The sequence below is a fragment of the Clinocottus analis genome, unplaced genomic scaffold (assembly GCF_023055335.1).
Source record: "Clinocottus analis isolate CAN_PGR_092001 unplaced genomic scaffold, fCliAna1.0.p SCAF_24, whole genome shotgun sequence".
NCBI classification, from domain to species: Eukaryota; Metazoa; Chordata; class Actinopteri; order Perciformes; family Cottidae; genus Clinocottus; species Clinocottus analis.
The window spans coordinates 125,001-142,500 of NW_027175976.1; the positions used below are offsets into that span (position 1 = coordinate 125,001).

At 45.3% G+C, this 17,500-nt stretch overlaps 6 protein-coding genes across 17 annotated transcripts in view; 3 read left to right on the forward strand and 3 right to left on the reverse strand.

Annotated features, from left to right (window-relative positions):
• The window catches only part of xdh (xanthine dehydrogenase), a 12,637-nt gene extending 8,050 nt beyond the window's left edge, over nucleotides 1-4,587 (reverse strand). The window contains exons 1-4 of the mRNA XM_068590353.1: nucleotides 3,788-4,587; nucleotides 3,068-3,125; nucleotides 904-1,000; nucleotides 603-711 (exon numbers count right to left, since the gene is read on the reverse strand). Of these exons, the coding sequence (XP_068446454.1) occupies nucleotides 603-711; nucleotides 904-1,000; nucleotides 3,068-3,125; nucleotides 3,788-3,850 (327 nt within the window). The 5' untranslated portion in view covers nucleotides 3,851-4,587. The remainder of the gene's footprint in view (nucleotides 1-602; nucleotides 712-903; nucleotides 1,001-3,067; nucleotides 3,126-3,787) is intronic.
• Nucleotides 3,849-7,464, forward strand: LOC137794288 (proteoglycan 4-like). The gene is made up of 3 exons (XM_068591036.1): nucleotides 3,849-4,077; nucleotides 5,650-6,721; nucleotides 7,452-7,464. Exons 1-3 carry the CDS (start codon nucleotides 3,849-3,851, stop codon nucleotides 7,462-7,464), a joined length of 1,314 nt encoding a protein of 437 aa, XP_068447137.1.
• dnajc27 (DnaJ (Hsp40) homolog, subfamily C, member 27) lies at nucleotides 6,874-11,120 on the reverse strand. Its single transcript, XM_068590716.1, has 7 exons — nucleotides 10,801-11,120; nucleotides 9,857-9,939; nucleotides 9,657-9,726; nucleotides 9,415-9,579; nucleotides 9,133-9,255; nucleotides 8,898-9,058; nucleotides 6,874-7,827 (listed from the first exon to the last, which is right to left on the reverse strand). Exons 1-7 carry the CDS (start codon nucleotides 10,885-10,887, stop codon nucleotides 7,695-7,697), a joined length of 822 nt encoding a protein of 273 aa, XP_068446817.1. The 5' UTR covers nucleotides 10,888-11,120; the 3' UTR covers nucleotides 6,874-7,694.
• On the forward strand, nucleotides 10,560-14,263 carry rgn (regucalcin). 2 transcript variants are annotated; one of them, XM_068590714.1, is made up of 9 exons: nucleotides 10,560-10,623; nucleotides 11,399-11,900; nucleotides 12,644-12,812; nucleotides 12,890-13,072; nucleotides 13,141-13,241; nucleotides 13,324-13,438; nucleotides 13,513-13,644; nucleotides 13,714-13,859; nucleotides 14,012-14,263. In XM_068590714.1, the coding sequence occupies exons 3-9, from the start codon at nucleotides 12,647-12,649 to the stop codon at nucleotides 14,060-14,062; spliced, it is 894 nt and encodes a 297-aa protein (XP_068446815.1). In that variant the 5' UTR covers nucleotides 10,560-10,623; nucleotides 11,399-11,900; nucleotides 12,644-12,646; the 3' UTR covers nucleotides 14,063-14,263. The 2 variants fall into 2 exon arrangements, with proteins under 2 accessions (XP_068446815.1, XP_068446816.1); XM_068590715.1 differs by having other exon boundaries at nucleotides 11,399-11,569.
• Nucleotides 14,264-14,753: 490 nt separating this feature from the next.
• creg1 (cellular repressor of E1A-stimulated genes 1) lies at nucleotides 14,754-16,379 on the forward strand. The gene is made up of 4 exons (XM_068590717.1): nucleotides 14,754-15,085; nucleotides 15,649-15,768; nucleotides 15,851-15,964; nucleotides 16,075-16,379. The coding sequence occupies exons 1-4, from the start codon at nucleotides 14,801-14,803 to the stop codon at nucleotides 16,156-16,158; spliced, it is 603 nt and encodes a 200-aa protein (XP_068446818.1). The 5' UTR covers nucleotides 14,754-14,800; the 3' UTR covers nucleotides 16,159-16,379.
• A 207-nt stretch (nucleotides 16,380-16,586) lies between these two features.
• The window catches only part of LOC137794215 (CLIP-associating protein 1-B-like), a 16,739-nt gene continuing 15,825 nt past the window's right edge, over nucleotides 16,587-17,500 (reverse strand). For all 11 annotated transcript variants that reach the window (XM_068590915.1, XM_068590912.1, XM_068590914.1 and 8 more), the window contains one exon: nucleotides 16,587-17,500. This exon is cut by the window's right edge and continues 973 nt beyond it. The gene's annotated coding sequence lies outside the window, so the exon portion shown is untranslated.

Sequence of the window (17,500 nt, forward strand, 5' to 3'; positions counted from 1 at the left end):
ACCTGGCGGTCGTTATGGTCTCTGCAAGGACACCTGGTGGTCGTTATGGTCTCTACAACGACACCTGGTGGTCGTTGTGGTCTCTACAAGGACACCTGGCGGTCGTTATGGTCTCTACAACGACACCTGGTGGTCGTTATGGTCTCTACAAGGACACCTGGTGGTCGTTATGGTCTCTACAACGACACCTGGTGGTCGTTATGGTCTCTACAAGGACACCTGGTGGTCGTTGTGGTCTCTACAAGGACACCTGGCGGTCGTTATGGTCTCTACAACGACACCTGGTGGTCGTTATGGTCTCTACAAGGACACCTGGTGGTCGTTATGGTCTCTACAAGGACACCTGGCGGTCGTTATGGTCTCTACAACGACACCTGGCGGTCGTTATGGTCTCTACAACGACACCTGGTGGTCGTTATGGTCTCTACAAGGACACCTGGTGGTCGTTATGGTCTCTACAAGGACACCTGGTGGTCGTTGTGGTCTCTACAAGGACACCTGGTGGTCGTTGTGGTCTCTACAAAGACATCCAGTAATCTGCTATCATCTTAACTTCAATGGGAGTGAAAGAAGAAAAACAAAGGGTCATGTGGTTGTTTCACCTGTACAGGATGTAGTTTCCTTGCGACGCTGCCGATGCCCTCCACAGTGGTGACGGCGACCAGGTGCAGGGAGCAGAGGGGGGCGAGACAGGCATTGACGGCGTAGTGACTGCAGACAGTTAAAGATCTGCTCTCATATAGTTCATTCATCAGCCATAAAATCAGTTCGTCTGAACGAAAAGCTGAACGTGTCCGATGGAAGCACATGACTACTGACGGTGTGCTTTATCACAAACACACACACACACACACACACACACACACACACACACACACGCACAGACTCCAGCTTTAAGGATACAGCAGCTGTTGAGTGTGTGTCTGGTATCTGGACAGCATGACTGTACAGGCGCCACATCCGCCTTCAGCACAACCCAGCTTGGTTCCTGTCAAACCCACTAAACACAAAGTCAGCCGTGAATTATTAACCAGTGACATGAGTCCCGTCATGAGAGTCTCGGACCTTCAGACCCTTCAAACAATGACAGCTCTTCTGTAAATTAATACATGATGGAACAACTCGTCCTCATGTAACACATGGTTGAACCAGGGGAGTTCAGTATCGCCTCTCCTTGGACACCTGGAAATGTTTGACAAGGAACCCGATGCTCAACTGGTCCTTGAAGAGGTTTAAAGGAGACTCAACTGGTCCTTGAAGAGGTTTAAAGGAGACTCAACTGGTCCTTGAAGAGGTTTAAAGGAGACTCAACTGGTCCTTGAAGAGGTTTAAAGGAGACTCAACTGGTCCTTGAAGAGGTTTAAAGGAGACTCAACTGGTCCTTGAAGAGGTTTAAAGGAGACTCAACTGGTCCTTGAAGAGGTTTAAAGGAGACTCAACTGGTCCTTGAAGAGGTTTAAAGGAGACTCAACTGGTCCTTGAAGAGGTTTAAAGGAGACTCAACTGGTCCTTGAAGAGGTTTAAAGGAGACTCAACTGGTCCTTGAAGAGGTTTAAAGGAGACTCAACTGGTCCTTGAAGAGGTTTTAAGAAGACTCAACTGGACACTGGTGTCAAAGGATTCTTGCCTAACTGGTTTTAGGGGTTCTTGAAGATGCTCAAACGTCACATGTTTAGATCTCCAGAACATTGGCAGACTCCTCTGACTTCCTCAGGAAGTCCAGAGCCTGTGAGGAGACTTGAGGGTCCTTGCAGCCCTTCCTACTGGCCAGGTCCCAGGTCCCAGGTCCCATCAGTTCTGTCTCTTTCACACTTTGTCTTCTGACCAGCTGATTGTGATCTCAGAGACAGGCACTGACCTCAGTGCCTCTGTCTTTTAGAACACAACAATAAACCAAACTCCACATCATAAACCACTTTCATTTGAGCTTTTAAATTTCTTTAGAACAAATGTGTCAGTGATCGCATGATCCATCCTTAAGAAAATAGAAAACAAGAACTGAAAGTTTTGTGAAGTTGTGAAACGGGAAACCCGATGGATCTGTCGCAACCAGGAGTGGAAGACACTTATTCATCAGTAAATCTGTTCCTGGTGTCGGACTCTATACAACCAGAGGAGTCGCCCCCTGGTGGTCAGGAGAGAGAATGCAGCTTTAACACATGAAGCATAGACTTCTATACAACCAGAGGAGTCGCCCCCTGGTGGTCAGGAGAGAGAATGCAGCTTTAACACATGAAGCATAGACTTCTATACAACCAGAGGAGTCGTCCCCTGGTGGTCAGGAGAGAGAATGCAGCTTCAACACATGAAGCATAGACTTCTATACAACCAGAGGAGTCGCCCCCTGGTGGTCAGCAGAGAGAATGCAGCTTTAACACATGAAGCATAGACTTCTATACAACCAGAGGAGTCGCCCCCTGGTGGTCAGGAGAGAGAATGCAGCTTTAACACATGAAGCATAGACTTCTATACAACCAGAGGAGTCGCCCCCTGGTGGTCAGGAGAGAGAAGCTTTAACACATGAAGCATAGACTTCTATACAACCAGAGGAGTCGCCCCCTGGTGGTCAGGAGAGAGAATGCAGCTTTAACACATGAAGCATGGACTTCTATACAACCAGAGGAGTCGCCCCCTGGTGGTCAGGAGAGAGAATGCAGCTTTAACACATGAAGCATAGACTTCTATACAACCAGAGGAGTCGCCCCCTGGTGGTCAGGAGAGAGAATGCAGCTTTAACACATGAAGCATAGACTTCTCTACAACCAGAGGAGTCGCCCCCTGGTGGTCAGGAGAGAGAATGCAGCTTTAACACATGAAGCATAGACTTCTATACAACCAGAGGAGTCGCCCCCTGGTGGTCAGGAGAGAGAAGCTTTAACACATGAAGCATAGACTTCTATACAACCAGAGGAGTTGCCCCCTGGTGGTCAGGAGAGAGAAGCTTTAACACATGAAGCATAGACTTCTATACAACCAGAGGGGTCGCCCCCTGGTGGTCAGGAGAGAGAATGCAGCTTTAACACATGAAGCATAGACTTCTATACAACCAGAGTGTGTGTGTTCTTACATTTCCTCCTCAGATACGTGAGCAGAGTCGTCTCTGGATCTGCGTTTCTCTCAACAATCTGCAGCACAAAAATAATTTAATCATCTTAAATCTGAAAAAAAAAATCACTTAAAAATAATAATTTATAAAAAACATAAAAATTGTGAACTTGTTGATTGAAAGATGATAGAATTGACATTTTTGTCATTTTGTATACTAAATAAATAAAGGTCTGTCTTTCTATCAAATTACTAAACTGTTGAAGACATGTTCCTTTTCTCAAATTAAAGGTGGTTATTAAAGTTATTAGAAATAATAATAAACAGAAACATATGCAGCTCAAATGAAACTGATGTTTTCAGATGTATTTCTGAGGCCAGTAAATAAAAAGTCAATAAAACATTTCGGTCTTTCATGTTTCATCATTTAGACTTTATTGTTTAAATGATTAATACTTGATTAATAAACCATCTTCATTCTCATGTCATCTGATCTTTGAGGCATCTCTCCGTCAGAGCGCGCTGTGTTCCGCATGTCTCTCCTTTCACGCTTTATTACCGTCCTGTTTGTTTTATGACTGTATTTGACTATATTTACACCAGAGCATAAACACATGAACACGCAACATGAAACTCTTGTATTAAAGGTCTCTATATAATCTTAATATTGTTATATAAAGTTCAGGTCAAAGTCCAGCCCTCCGGTTCAAAAGAGCTCATTCAGACTCAACACTCTTCTTACCTTCTTCCCGTTGACGAAGAAGAGCAGCTCGTCAGACCCGGAGCGGGTCTCTGTGTCGGCCATGGTCCCGGTCTCTGGTCCCGGTCTCTGGTCCCGGTCTGTGGTTCGGGTGCTGTGGTCCGGTGCTCGGGTGTCGCTGCTCTGCGTGCTGGTGCCGGTCCTCTGTGCCCGGGTCCCGCTGGGTGATGCGGGCTGCGGGTGGGCGGGGTGGATCTCCAGGGGGTGTGGCCTTCAGGGACTGCCCCCCCACACGGACACTCAGACACCCGACGACACGGCCGAACCCCACGGTGCGTTCAGGTGCTCCGGCATCAACCGACAGTCTCCCTTCAACGCTGAGCATCAATGGAGGAATCAGGACTGATCGATTACCTTCAGAGTGATCAATGGAGTGTGGAATGGTTCAAAGTGGAGGCGTGACCTTTCACCCCGACAGATAACCCGGTTAATTATTCACAGCTCAAGCTCACGGTCAGGAGGCGTTCACGTGCTCCAGAGCAAACGCACTCCATGTGTACACAAATAACACGAGTATACACGTTACACAACATATACAGATATACATAACACAAGTACAAACAAATATAAATAACACAGGTATACACAATTATAAATAACCTAAATACATTTATATACAAATATGGAATCACCTGGAGAAGTTCAGAAAGACAGACAGGTAACAGACAGACAGGAAACAGACAGACAGACAGGAAACAGACAGACAGACAGACAGGTAACAGACAGACAGACAGACAGACAACAGACAGACAGACAGGTAACAGACAGACAGGTAACAGACAGAGAGACAGACAGACAGACAACAGACAGACAGACAGGCAACAGACAGACAGGTAACAGACAGACAGGTAACAGACAGAGAGACAGGTAACAGACAGACAGGTAACAGACAGACAGGTAACAGACAGACAGGTAACAGACAGAGAGACAGGTAACAGACAGACAGGTAAGAGTTTGACAAACTAGTCTTATCTTTTTATTATTTAAAAAACAATCCAGTAAAACGTGCGTTTACAAGAACAAGAGACTGTAACACACACACACACACACACACACACACACACACACACACACACACACACACTCCATAATAAATAAATAAATACATAAAGTGTGTTAAACACTGAGCGCTAAACGGAGTCGTTTGATTGGCCGACTCGTCACATGTCTGTAATAATAATAAATAATTCTCTGGACAGTAAAACATTAAAACATAAAGATGATCTTCAGGATCAGACATGTTTTATTACTCTAAACATTTTACTCATTTAATTTATTCATGTTTTGGTTTACAAATGATTTCACTATTTTTATAACAAACAAACTGCTTCTCGTGTTTTTCTTATTTCAGAAGTTTAATTTAATGTTTAAGTATTTATTAATTTACTGATCTGTGAATATTTATTAAGAAGAAGCAGAATGATGGAACGTGGTCCTCCTTTAAGTTAGGGAACAATTTAAAAGGTCAAAGTTCAAGGAACAACAGAAGAAGAAAAGAAGAAGAGGCCGTGATAGATCCATACGTTCCTTCAGGAACAAGAGAACCCTCCAGGAACAAGAGAACCCTCCAGGAACAAGAGAACCCTTCAGGAACAAGAGAACCCTCCAGGAACAAGAGAACCCTCCAGGAACAAGAGAACCCTCCAGGAACAAGAGAACCCTTCAGGAACAAGAGAACCCTCCAGGAACAAGAGAACCCTCCAGGAACAAGAGAACCCTTCAGGAACAAGAGAACCCTCCAGGAACAAAAGAACCCTCCTGGAACAAGAGAACCCTTCAGGAACAAGAGAACCCTCCAGGAACAAGAGAACCCTCCAGGAACAAGAGAACCCTCCTGGAACAAGAGAACCCTCCTGGAACAAGAGAACCCTCCGGGAACAAGAGAACCCTCCGGGAACAAGAGAACCCTTCGGGAACAAGAGAATCCTTCAGGAACAAGAGAACCCTCCTGGAACAAGAGAACCCTCCTGGAACAAGAGAACCCTTCAGGAACAAGAGAACCCTCCAGGAACAAGACAACCTTCAGGAGCAAGAGAACCCTTCAGGAATAAGAGCACCTTCAGGAGCAAGAGAACCCTTCAGGAACAAGAGAACCCTCCAGGAACAAGAGAACCCTCCGGGAACAAGAGAACCCTTCGGGAACAAGAGAACCCTTCAGGAACAAGAGAACCCTTCAGGAACAAGAGAACCCTTGGGGAACAAGAGAACCCTTCAAGAGCAAGAGAACCCTTGGGGAACAAGAGAACCCTTCAAGAACAAGAGAACCCTCCAGGAAAAAGAGAACCTTCAGGAGCAAGAGAACCCTCCAGGAACAAGAGAACCCTTCAGGAACAAGAAACCCCTTCAGGAGCAAGAGAACCCTTTAGGAACAAGAAACCCCTTCAAGAACAAGAGAACCTTCCAGGAACAAGAGAACCCTCCAGGAACAAGAAACCCCTTCAAGAGCAAGAGAACCCTCCAGGAACAAGAGAACCCTTCGGGAACAAGAGAACCCTCCAGGAACAATAGAACCCTTCGGGAACAAGAGAACCCTCCAGGAACAAGAGAACCCTTCGGGAACAAGAGAACCCTCCAGGAACAAGAGAATCCTTCGGGAACAAGAGAACCCTTCGGGAACAAGAGAACCCTCCAGCAACAAGAGAACCCTCCAGCAACAAGAGAACCCTCCGGGAACAAGAGAACCCTTCGGGAACAAGAGAACGCTTCAGGAACAAGAGAACGCTTCAGGAACAAGAGAACCCTTCGGGAACAAGAGAACCCTTCGGGAACAAGAGAACCCTTCGGGAACAAAAGAACCCTTCAGGAACAAGAGAACCCTCCGGGAACAAGAGAACCCTCCAGGAACAAAAGAACCCTTCAGGAACAAGAGAACCCTTCAGGAACAAGAGAACCCTCCGGGAACAAGAGAACCCTCCAGCAACAAAAGAACCCTTCAGGAACAAGAGAACCCTCCAGGAACAAAAGAACCCTTCAGGAACAAGAGAACCCTTCAGGAACAAGAGAACCCTCCGGGAACAAGAGAACCCTTCGGGAACAAGAGAACCCTTCAGGAACAAGAGAACCCTTCAGGAACAAGAGAACCCTCCGGGAACAAGAGAACCCTTCGGGAACAAGAGAACCCTTCGGGAACAAGAGAACCCTTCAGGAACAAGAGAACCCTTCAGGAACAAGAGAACCCTTCAGGAACAAGAGAACCCTCCAGGAACAAGAGAACCTTCAGGACGTTGAAGTTCACTTTGAACTGATAATAAACTCAACATGTGAGAAACTGTTGAATTTAAAAGAGGTGAAGGTAAAGTTTGAGGGAACATCCTCCTCATCTTCATCCTCATCCTTTGAGGTTTGGGATGAAGAGTTTGTGAGTTTGGCCACATGTGAAATATAAAAGTTTAAGAATATCAAACATGCATTTTGTCTATGTCGCACTTTAAGCTTCTTTTTGGCAACCGGACGATAAAATGAGACGTTTTGAGGAGGAAAAGTCCCTTTAAATAAAAGTTAAACACTGACCTTTGACCTGATGATGTCATCGACAGTTTCTCGAGTTTGTTCAGTTACAATGATAATAACTACGAATTTAAATTTAGAGTTCGGACTTTTTTTGTAAATTCTCAGATTTCTGACTAAAAATAATATGTGATCTCAGAATTCAGATTTAAATCTAAATGTTTTCTGTTTTGGAATCTAAGTATGTATATTTTAATTGAATATGTTATATTTGAACAAATTGGTCTTTCATAGATTCTCCCAGAAAGCATTCAGAGATGAACTGAATAAACAACAATAACAACAACAACAACAACAACAACATGGCACACAGGAGCTCCTCCGTAAACAAACTGCTCAGACTCTGCGTGTGATTGGTCCGTTCTCGTCCAATCAGAGCGAGTTATTTGATGTTCTTCAGCAGTGAAGTGCGAGCGTTCACCACGGCCTTGAAGGCGTCTTCGCTGCCGGGGGCGACGCACTTGTCAGGATGCAGCAGGACGGCCAACTTCCTGTACGCCTTGTTCACTTCCTCCCTGGAAACAAGCAGGTAGGAACCAATGTCACGCAGAGGAACCTTCCCTCCTTACTCTGTCTCTAAGGCTGAGCCTAGAGAGGAACCTCATCTCCTTACTCTAAGGCTGAGCCCTACAGAGGAACCTCATCTCCTAACTCTAAGGCTGAGCCCTACAGAGGAACCTCATCTCCTTACTCTAAGGCTGAGCCCTACAGAGGAACCTCATCTCCTTACTCTGTCTCTAAGGCTGAGCCCTACAGAGGAACCTCATCTCCTTACTCTAAGGCTGAGCCCTACAGAGGAACCTCATCTCCTTACTCTAAGGCTGAGCCCTACAGAGGAACCTCATCTCCTAACTCTAAGGCTGAGCCCTACAGAGGAACCTCATCTCCTTACTCTAAGGCTGAGCCCTACAGAGGAACCTCATCTCCTTACTCTGTCTCTAAGGCTGAGCCCTACAGAGGAACCTCATCTCCTTACTCTAAGGCTGAGCCCTACAGAGGAACCTCATCTCCTTACTCTAAGGCTGAGCCCTACAGAGGAACCTCATCTCCTAACTCTAAGGCTGAGCCCTACAGAGGAACCTCATCTCCTTACTCTGTCTCTAAGGCTGAGCCCTACAGAGGAACCTCATCTCCTTACTCTGTCTCTAAGGCTGAGCCCTACAGAGGAACCTCATCTCCTTACTCTAAGGCTGAGCCCTACAGAGGAACCTCATCTCCTTACTCTAAGGCTGAGCCCTACAGAGGAACCTCATCTCCTTACTCTATCCTTGTCCCTCAAGGCTCCGTCCAGAGTCCTCTTCTCTTCTCTTTGTACACCATCTCTCTCTCTCTCTCTCTCTGTCGTTCGCTCACATGGCTTTCCTACCATCGCCATGCTGATGACACCCAACTGATCCTCTCGTTTCCCCGATCAGAAGCGCAGGCAGCAGCAGGAATCTCTTCTGTCTGACTGACATCTCTCAGTGGATGTCAGACACCAACTGAACATGAACCCTGACGACACTGAACTACTTTTGTGATAGTAATGTGATGATAATAACAACAACAACAACAACAACAACAACAACGACAGAACTAGACCCACCTCGTGGCTCCCGGCTTTACCCCCAGCATGTCCCAGGAGTCCTTGCTGCTGCGGAGACGCCGGATGGTGTCGGCCTGCTCCTTGGTGAAGCCGACGCTAACCTCGGACACGGGCCTCTTCCCTCCGTTCTCACACATGTCGGTGATGGAGGAGAAGAACGCCTGAAGGATGAAACACATTGTCAAGAGGAACCCGTTGAAAAGAGCAAGGACAGAAGTTTCTGCGCTGCGAGTACCTGGAACATCTCGTTGATGCCCTCTCCGCTCTGAGCCGACGTCTCGAAGTAATGGAAGCCCCGGGACTCCGCCCACAGACGCCCCTCCCCCTCGTCCACCGCCCGCCGCTTCGTCAGGTCCACCTGAAACAGAGGGAGGTTACTTTCTGTCTTCCGGACCACGGAGCTGCCGGTTGGTGGAGAGCCACCGATTGGTCGGGAGCCACCGATTGGTCGGGAGCCACCGATTGGTCGGGAGCCACCGATTGGTCGGGAGCCACCGATTGGTCAGAGCCCCCTCACCTTGTTGGCGCACACGATGAAGACGATGCTCTCCATGTTGGCCTGAGAACCCATTTCCTGTTTCATCTCCCCGAGCCAGCTGTCCAGGGCCTCGTAGCTCTCGCGGAGGCCCACATCGTACACCAGCAACACGCCCTGGCTGTCCTTGTAGAACTCGTTACGCACCTGGGGGGGTGCAGGGTGGGGGGGTTAGAACCTCCTCCTGATGTACAAGTACAACAGAGGAAGTAGAAATAACTTACTTCGTAGAAGAACGGGTGGCCGGCCATGTCGAAGATGTTCACTTTGATCTCACGATCTCGAACCTGAACTCTGACATCACACACAGTACTAATACATGAGTACCAATACATGCCTAATAATACATCCGTACTAATGCAGGAGAACTAATAGATGATACGAATACACAGTACTTATACACAGTACTAATACATTAACTTACTTGGTGACGCCGTAGTCGATGCCGATTGTGGCCAAATACTTTGGAACGAACCGTTTCTCACAGTAACGTTTGATGATGCAGCTCTGAAAGAAACGGGAGCAGCTTTAGCACCAGTGGAATAACCAGTAGAATAGCCAGTAGAATACCCAGTAAATTAACCAGTAGAATACCAGTAGATTAACCAGTAGATTACCAGGTGAATAAGCAGTAGTATACCAGTAGAATCAGCTGTTTTTAACATGGAGCCTGGTGCATGTACGTATAGTGGCGTTTGACGGGTGTGGACCGACCTGAGGAACTATTTGACCCACTTTGACCATTTGAGCCGGTCCTCGCTCCACCAGCAGCAACAACAGCTCTGTGGCTTGTTTATGATTAAATATGATTGTCGATGTAAAAAAAGTAACACAACCAGTATTTCACTCAACAGATACTCGTGACCTTCTGAGTGAAAGGCGTCATCAGTAGATCCACCAGCAAGTCTACTGTCAGACTGAATGTGCTTCACTCTGAGCTAACATCAGATGGTTTTAGTATAACTACAGACTAACGACGAGGAATGTCAGCAGAGAAAGACCACACAATAAAGAAACTGTTATCAGAGGGTAGAATTAGTATGAACTATACTGTAGAACAGAACATACTGTAACAGAGACAGGAACAAGTTGTTCGAGGAAGAAGGTTTTCTAGATAAGAAGACTGGTTGTTTTAATTACTGGCTTCAGGAGGTCAGTGAAGCTCTCATGAGCTCTATGACGGTTGTAGAGGTGAGATTTGTACATAAGTGTATATTAGTACCTTCCCGACCTCCGTCTTCATGTATGTATGTATATATATTTACATATAAATGTATATAAGTGTATATTAGTACCTTCCTGACCTCCGTCTTCATGTATGTATGTATATATATTTACATATAAATGTATATAAGTGTATATTAGTACCTTCCCGACCTCCGCGTTCCCGAGGCTGATCACCTTCACGCGCAGAGACTTCTTGTTGTCGCGTCTCTTCGGGGCGTTTGGTTCCATTCTGTTGTTGTTGTTAGCTAGCAGGCTAGCTAGCCGTTAGCACGGTCTGAAGGGATGCGCTGCTTTGATTTCTTCAGACTCCTGGTTCTACTTTCACGTCACAGGTCATGTGTCGAGTCCGCCGCCATAGTCCTGGTCCCGAGTCTGACTCTGGTTCTGGTTCTGGTCCTGGTTCAGAGCTACTAAGCTAGCAGCTGTTTGGGACGAGCCACTGTAAAGCTAACCTCTGACTTCCGCCGTTATTTTCAAAATAAAACGAACTGTTATAACTATTAAGTCACAATTAAGTCACGTGTATACAAATACAAATAACTTCATGCAATTAAATGTAAACGCAGTGTGCAAAATGTGCGAAATATGTTTTTTATGTTTTTTATATATATATATATATATATATATATATATATATATATATATATATATATATATATATATATATATATATATATTTGTGATGTGAAATAGCTGAAAACTTGAGCTCAGGTTTTTTATTTGTCATGATGACTCTGAGGGTGATGCTGAAGCTGATGATGACGATGATGATGAAGATGATGATCAACTCGGCGAACCTCTTGTGCATGTGGGTGGAGTTGGAGTTTGCTACTTCCGGGTTTGTGGGCGTGGCTATCGGTCAGCTGCTGCTGAATGAAGTCTAGAAAAAGTTACTGCAGAGACGCGTCAGGTCAGTGTGTTTGTGTGTGTTTGTGTGTGTTTGTGTGTGTTTGTGTGAGTTTGTGTGAGTTTGAAGTCCAGAGGAAGTTACTGCAGAGACGCGTCAGGTCAGTGTGTTTGTGTGTGTTTGTGTGTGTTTGTGTGTGTTTGTGTGTGTTTGTGTGTGTTTGTGTGTGTTTGTGTGAGTTTGTGTGAGTTTGAAGTCCAGAGGAAGTTACTGCAGAGACGCGTCAGGTCAGTGTGTTTGTGTGTGTTTGTGTGTGTTTGTGTGTGTTTGTGTGTGTTTGTGTGAGTTTGTGTGAGTTTGAAGTCCAGAGGAAGTTACTGCAGAGACGCGTCAGGTCAGTGTGTTTGTGTGTACTTGTTCACGATGTGTATGTCTTGTGTTCAGCTGCAGGGCTAAAGTACACGTTGTGGTGAAGTAGTACTGCGAGTGTTACAAGAATCTGACTTTATAGAACTGAAGAGTGACTTCCGTTGTGACCGGCACGTGACAACGATGACCTCCACGTGACAATTAAGTGACGGAAAGTTTAGAAACGTTTAAATATTCGTGTATAGATATGACTGAATATATTGTGTACTATAACCTTCTGTAGCAAAGTAGGATACAAATAAGTGCATACACTTAAATACAATAAAAAACAGTGCAAAATATGTATACAATATATATATATATATACACACACACACACTATAGAATATGAATAACTGCAGTGTATGGGATTGTAATTGTACTTGTTTTGTTGTATGAACAATACATATTTACATTTAAATGAAGGTAATGTAAAACCAAAGTAATGAAATAACGTATTGCTGTCAACTCAGCAGGTAGTTTATTACACACACACGCACGCACACACACACAACCATGTGGGCCTTCATCTCAACTCTACTTGACAACATGCTACTACTATTGAAAGTAGATAGAAGATAGTACTTTTACTATGGAATGTAGTACTTTTACTATAGAATGTAGTACTTTTACTATAGAACGTCTATTTTCCAGCCATTATTTTACTTCCTGGTGTTTCCATGGAAACAATGTGGGAGGTTAATCCTATTCTGTAATTGGTCCTGACAGGTGATGATGTCATCTGTGAAGGTGGAGTGCGTGGTGAAGGAGAGTGCTCTGATTGGTGAAGGGCCGGTGTGGGAGGAGTCAGAGCAGACGCTGCTGTTTGTCGACATCGGTGGGCAGAAAATCCACCGCTGGAGTCCATCGACCAATCAGATCCAGTCTTTGGAAACAGGTCAGCCAATCAGAAACGTTCAGAGACATTCAGAGAACTGGACACCTGTCTGTCTCACACCTCCCGTCTGTCCTCAGGTGAGTCGGTGGGCTTCGTGGTTCCTCGCAGGTCAGGTGGTTACGTTGCAGGTGTGGGCCGCAGCATCGTGGCTGTGGATTGGTCGACTCAGATGATGACACCATTGTTGGAGGTCGATGAGGACAAAAAGAACAACAGGCTGAACGACGGGAAGGTCGATCCAATCGGACGCCTGCTGGCAGGTGAGCCGGTTCCCTGTCGACCTGTCTTTTGGTTTACTTGTTGGTCTCACCACCTGTCCGTCTACCAGGTACGATGGGGAAGGAGACGCGACCTGCTGAGGTTCAGAGACAACAAGGGTCTCTGTTCTCTGTGAACTCTGACCTCAGCGTGACCAAACACCTGAACCAGGTGCGTCTGCCTGTCTCTAAAGCATCATCAGGATAATGGTTCAGTCTCAATGCAACATAACACCAGATGCTGTCTGTCTCAGGTGGACATATCCAATGGGTTAGACTGGTCTTTGGACCAGAAGACGTTCTTCTACATCGACAGTTTGTCTCTGACTGTTGACGCCTTCGACTACGACTTACTCAGCGGCCACATCGGTAACTATGTACTTGAACTGTCGTACTTTTACTTCAATACACGGAGATGCACCTTTTATTTGTACCCGGACTAGGTAACCGTCGCGTGGTGTATCGTATGGAGGAGGGGGAGGGGCTTCCTGACGGGATGACGTGTGACGCTGACGGCCGTCTCTGGGTGGCCTGTTACAACGCAGGACGAGTCATCCGCATAGACCCGGTTACTGGTTAGTTTTACTGGTTCTACTGGTGCATCTGCACAGGTGTTGTTCTGGTGATGACCGGTTTTCTCTCAGGTGTGCGGCTGCAGACCGTCTCTCTGCCGGTGACGAAGACAACCTCGTGTTGTTTTGGAGGTCCAGACTACTCTGACCTCTACGTGACCTCAGCCAGTCTGGGCCTCAACCAATCAGAGCAGCAGCTGGCTGGAGGCACCTTCAGGGTGAGACTCACCTGCGTCTCTGATTCCTCCACCATGTGCCCCCACTCCTCACCTGTGTCACTGACTGCTCACCTATGTCCCCCCACTCCTCATCTGTATCACCGACTCTCCTTACCTGTGTTACTGACTCACCTGCATGTGTGTGTTTACAGGTGACAGGACTTGGGGTCAAGGGTCGGCCTTCTACCTCGTTCACTGGATGATCACCAATCACATGAATCTGTGGAACAGCTATCTTGATGCTAATATTACATCACTTACCTTTTCGCTCTGTACATCGTAGAGCTGGGGTTCGAGCCACCGATCCTCTGGTTGAAAGATGGGCACGCTTACTACTGAGCCACAGTCTCCACTTATCAGTAATCATTTGTGGCAGACTCAAAATAAAAGCCTTCCACCAAGAACCAGTGAGGTGCTTTTATTGTGAAGTGTGAAGTGTAACGTTACAAAGACTTTCTACATTTCATGTTTGATTTTGTAAATTTGATCCGACTATTTATTGGATTAGGAGACTACAAAGAGACTAGGACCTCTGAGTGCAGACAACGTTTATTAAAATGATCATATTTATATTAAAAAATATATTATTTTCATCAAAACTAAGAAAATAACTTTCAACTAGAACTATGTTTCCTGTCATCCAACACAAGGCATTATTGGTAATATATTTAGAAAACATGGTTTTATTTTATTTATTATTATTTTATATAGTATTTGTTTTTTGATCACTTATGTTTAAAATATATTGTTATAAGTATAGTGTTTTAAACTTTAAAGCAGTGTTTAACAATCATCGCTGCTTTTATTTTGAAATCCCATCGCAGGCTTTGAGCCAGAACACTTTCCTGTTAATCTTTTATTCTGAAACTCCGCCCCGGATGTCCTCGTGTTGTTTATATCACGGACTCACACCGGCTGTCCTCGTCACTCTGAACCCGACCATGAGCGCTCTCCTGCGGGCTTCGTGTGCGCTGCTCCTCCTCTGGCTCTCCCGGTGCTGCGGCTGCCGGGTTCGCATCCCGCCTCACGACCAGGCGGCGCGCGTGGCCCGCTTCGTGGCGCACCAGTGTGACTGGGCCTCTATGGCCACCGTCTCCACGCACGCGCCCGCGCTGGGCCGGCCCTTCTCCAACGTGTTCTCCTTCAGCGACGGACCGCAGGGCTCCGGGACCGGCGTGCCCTACTTGTACCTGACCCCCATGGAGCTGTCCGTGCAGGACCTGCAGGTACCTACTAGAGTACTACAAGTACAGAGTACCTGTACCTAACCCCCATGGAGCTTCCAGGACCTGCAGGTACTAGAGTACAACTACAAAGTACAAGTACAACTACAAAGTACTACAGAGTCAGGTACAACTACAGAGTATCTCTGACTGAAACTTATTTTAGGTTCTTGATACTAACAATAACGTTTGTGTATATTACAATATATATATATATATATATATATATATATATATATATATATATATATATATATATATATATATATATATAATGTATATCTTATAATATAATAATGTATAATAAATTAGTATATAATATACATTATACTATAAAATTATATATTATAACACAATAGCAATATTTTTTTATTTATATATATATATATATATATAGTATTGTAATGTATTCTAATGTGTTATAATATATGTTTTATAATATATAATAGTGTATTTGTTTACGCGAGAGCTCCACCATGACGCAGCATTTCTTCACTCAGTGACTCAGCAGTTAGGTGGTGTCACGTGACTCTTCCTGTAACTCGTGGGTGCTCTGTGCCCTGCAGGTGGACTCACAGGCATCGTTGTCTATGTCTCTGGCTCAGACGGATTACTGCAGGCAGCAAGGCTTTGACCCGCAGAGTCCTCTGTGTGCTCACATCATCCTGACAGGCTCTGTGCTGCAGGTACACACAAACACACACACACGCACACGCACACACACACACACACACACGCAGTCACATGACCTCACCCCCATGTTGCCAGGTGACGGGGTTGGAGGCAGAGTTTGCTCAGAAGTCTCTGTTCAGTCGTCATCCTGAGATGGAGGCGTGGCCTCCTGACCATGGCTGGTTCTTCTGCAAGTTCAACATCACACAGGTACGAGTACTACTGCTCCTGGTACAACTACTACTGATACTACTACAGCAGCCACCCTGGCAGCAGCCAATGGGAGCGAGGCAGCTCGTCTAACTTCCTGCTTCCTGCAGGTGTGGGTGCTGGACTACTTCGGCGGAGTGAAGCTCGTCTCTCCAGAGGAATACTTCCAGGCCTCACCGCACCCCAAGCACTGACTGCTGTCATCTATATCTATATATCTATATATAGATGTATACTCATATACATCTATATCTAGATATATACTCATATACATCTATATCTAGATATATACTCATATACACGTGTAATTATACTCTACAGGTGTTAATTCCTCCTGTGACTACATTTCCAATGAGGCTTAGCGCTCAGCTGGCAAAGCATCATCTTGTGATGTGTTTTATCAGGGGAGGGGCTTATCAGGGGAGGGGCGGGGCTTCAGCTGTGTTCTGCTTCTTGCCGATAATAAATACTTCCTATCTGAAGTTGAAGACTGCTGCGAATAAATATCTATTTTTTGACTGAATGTTGATATTGTAGGAATAAAGTTTGTTCAAAACAAAATGTCTCCTTGTCGTCTCCTGACTGACAAATGAGGACAAACACACAGATCGAAGTCTGACGGTTTATTTCAAGTTCTCTCAACATGTAAATATATGTATACGTATAAACACATGTAAATATATGTACACAAATATTGTTTATATGTATACAAATATTTACATGTAAATATATGTATACGTATAAACATGTGTAAGTATATGTTTATGTAGTAACACATGTAAGTATATGCAGAAACAGTAACATGTCGATATATTTTTATGTATAAACACAGTAACACGTGTATATGTATAAACACACACTAAACATAAATGTAGTGCGAAATAAGACCAATAATAATAATAATAATAATAGAGGAGGGTGCGCATATTTATATAAAGCAGCGTGTTGTTAGTTCAGGTGAGGCACACGGATTCATGCGGAGTACTCCAGACGTATTTGTACAACAGAGGAAAGAGTTGTACCTTCAGTGCAGAGCTGAAAGTACAACAGTCTGAAGAGGAACAAGGTCTGGAGCGTAGCTCAGCTTAGCATAGAGACTGGAAACGAGGGGGGGGGGGGGGGCATTAATTATTAATTGATACTTTTTTGACACGTCGTTAGCGTCGCGCTTCATTCACGTGCCGTCAGAGTAACGAGAAAAATGAGCCCCGAAACTGGATTGTCCAAGGAGCAAGCGAACGCACCGTTTGCTGGGACACATCTGAGCCTTAAACATAACATTATTATATTGCTAAAAGGAAATAAGGCTCACATTCATACCAGTGGTTTCAGTCCTGAAGCTCCTCGTGGCGCTCGTTTCAGTCGCCCTCGTGTGCCAGGCGGGCGGGGTTTAGCCCCAGAGGAGAGGAAGCAGCAGAAGCATTTAAACAGTGTTCCACGTTATTGCTAAATTTCCTTCACTTTTCATATTCTTCAGATTGTCAGATTTCAGTCAAATATTCACATTTCAAAGGTCGACATTCAGTTCTAGGACAG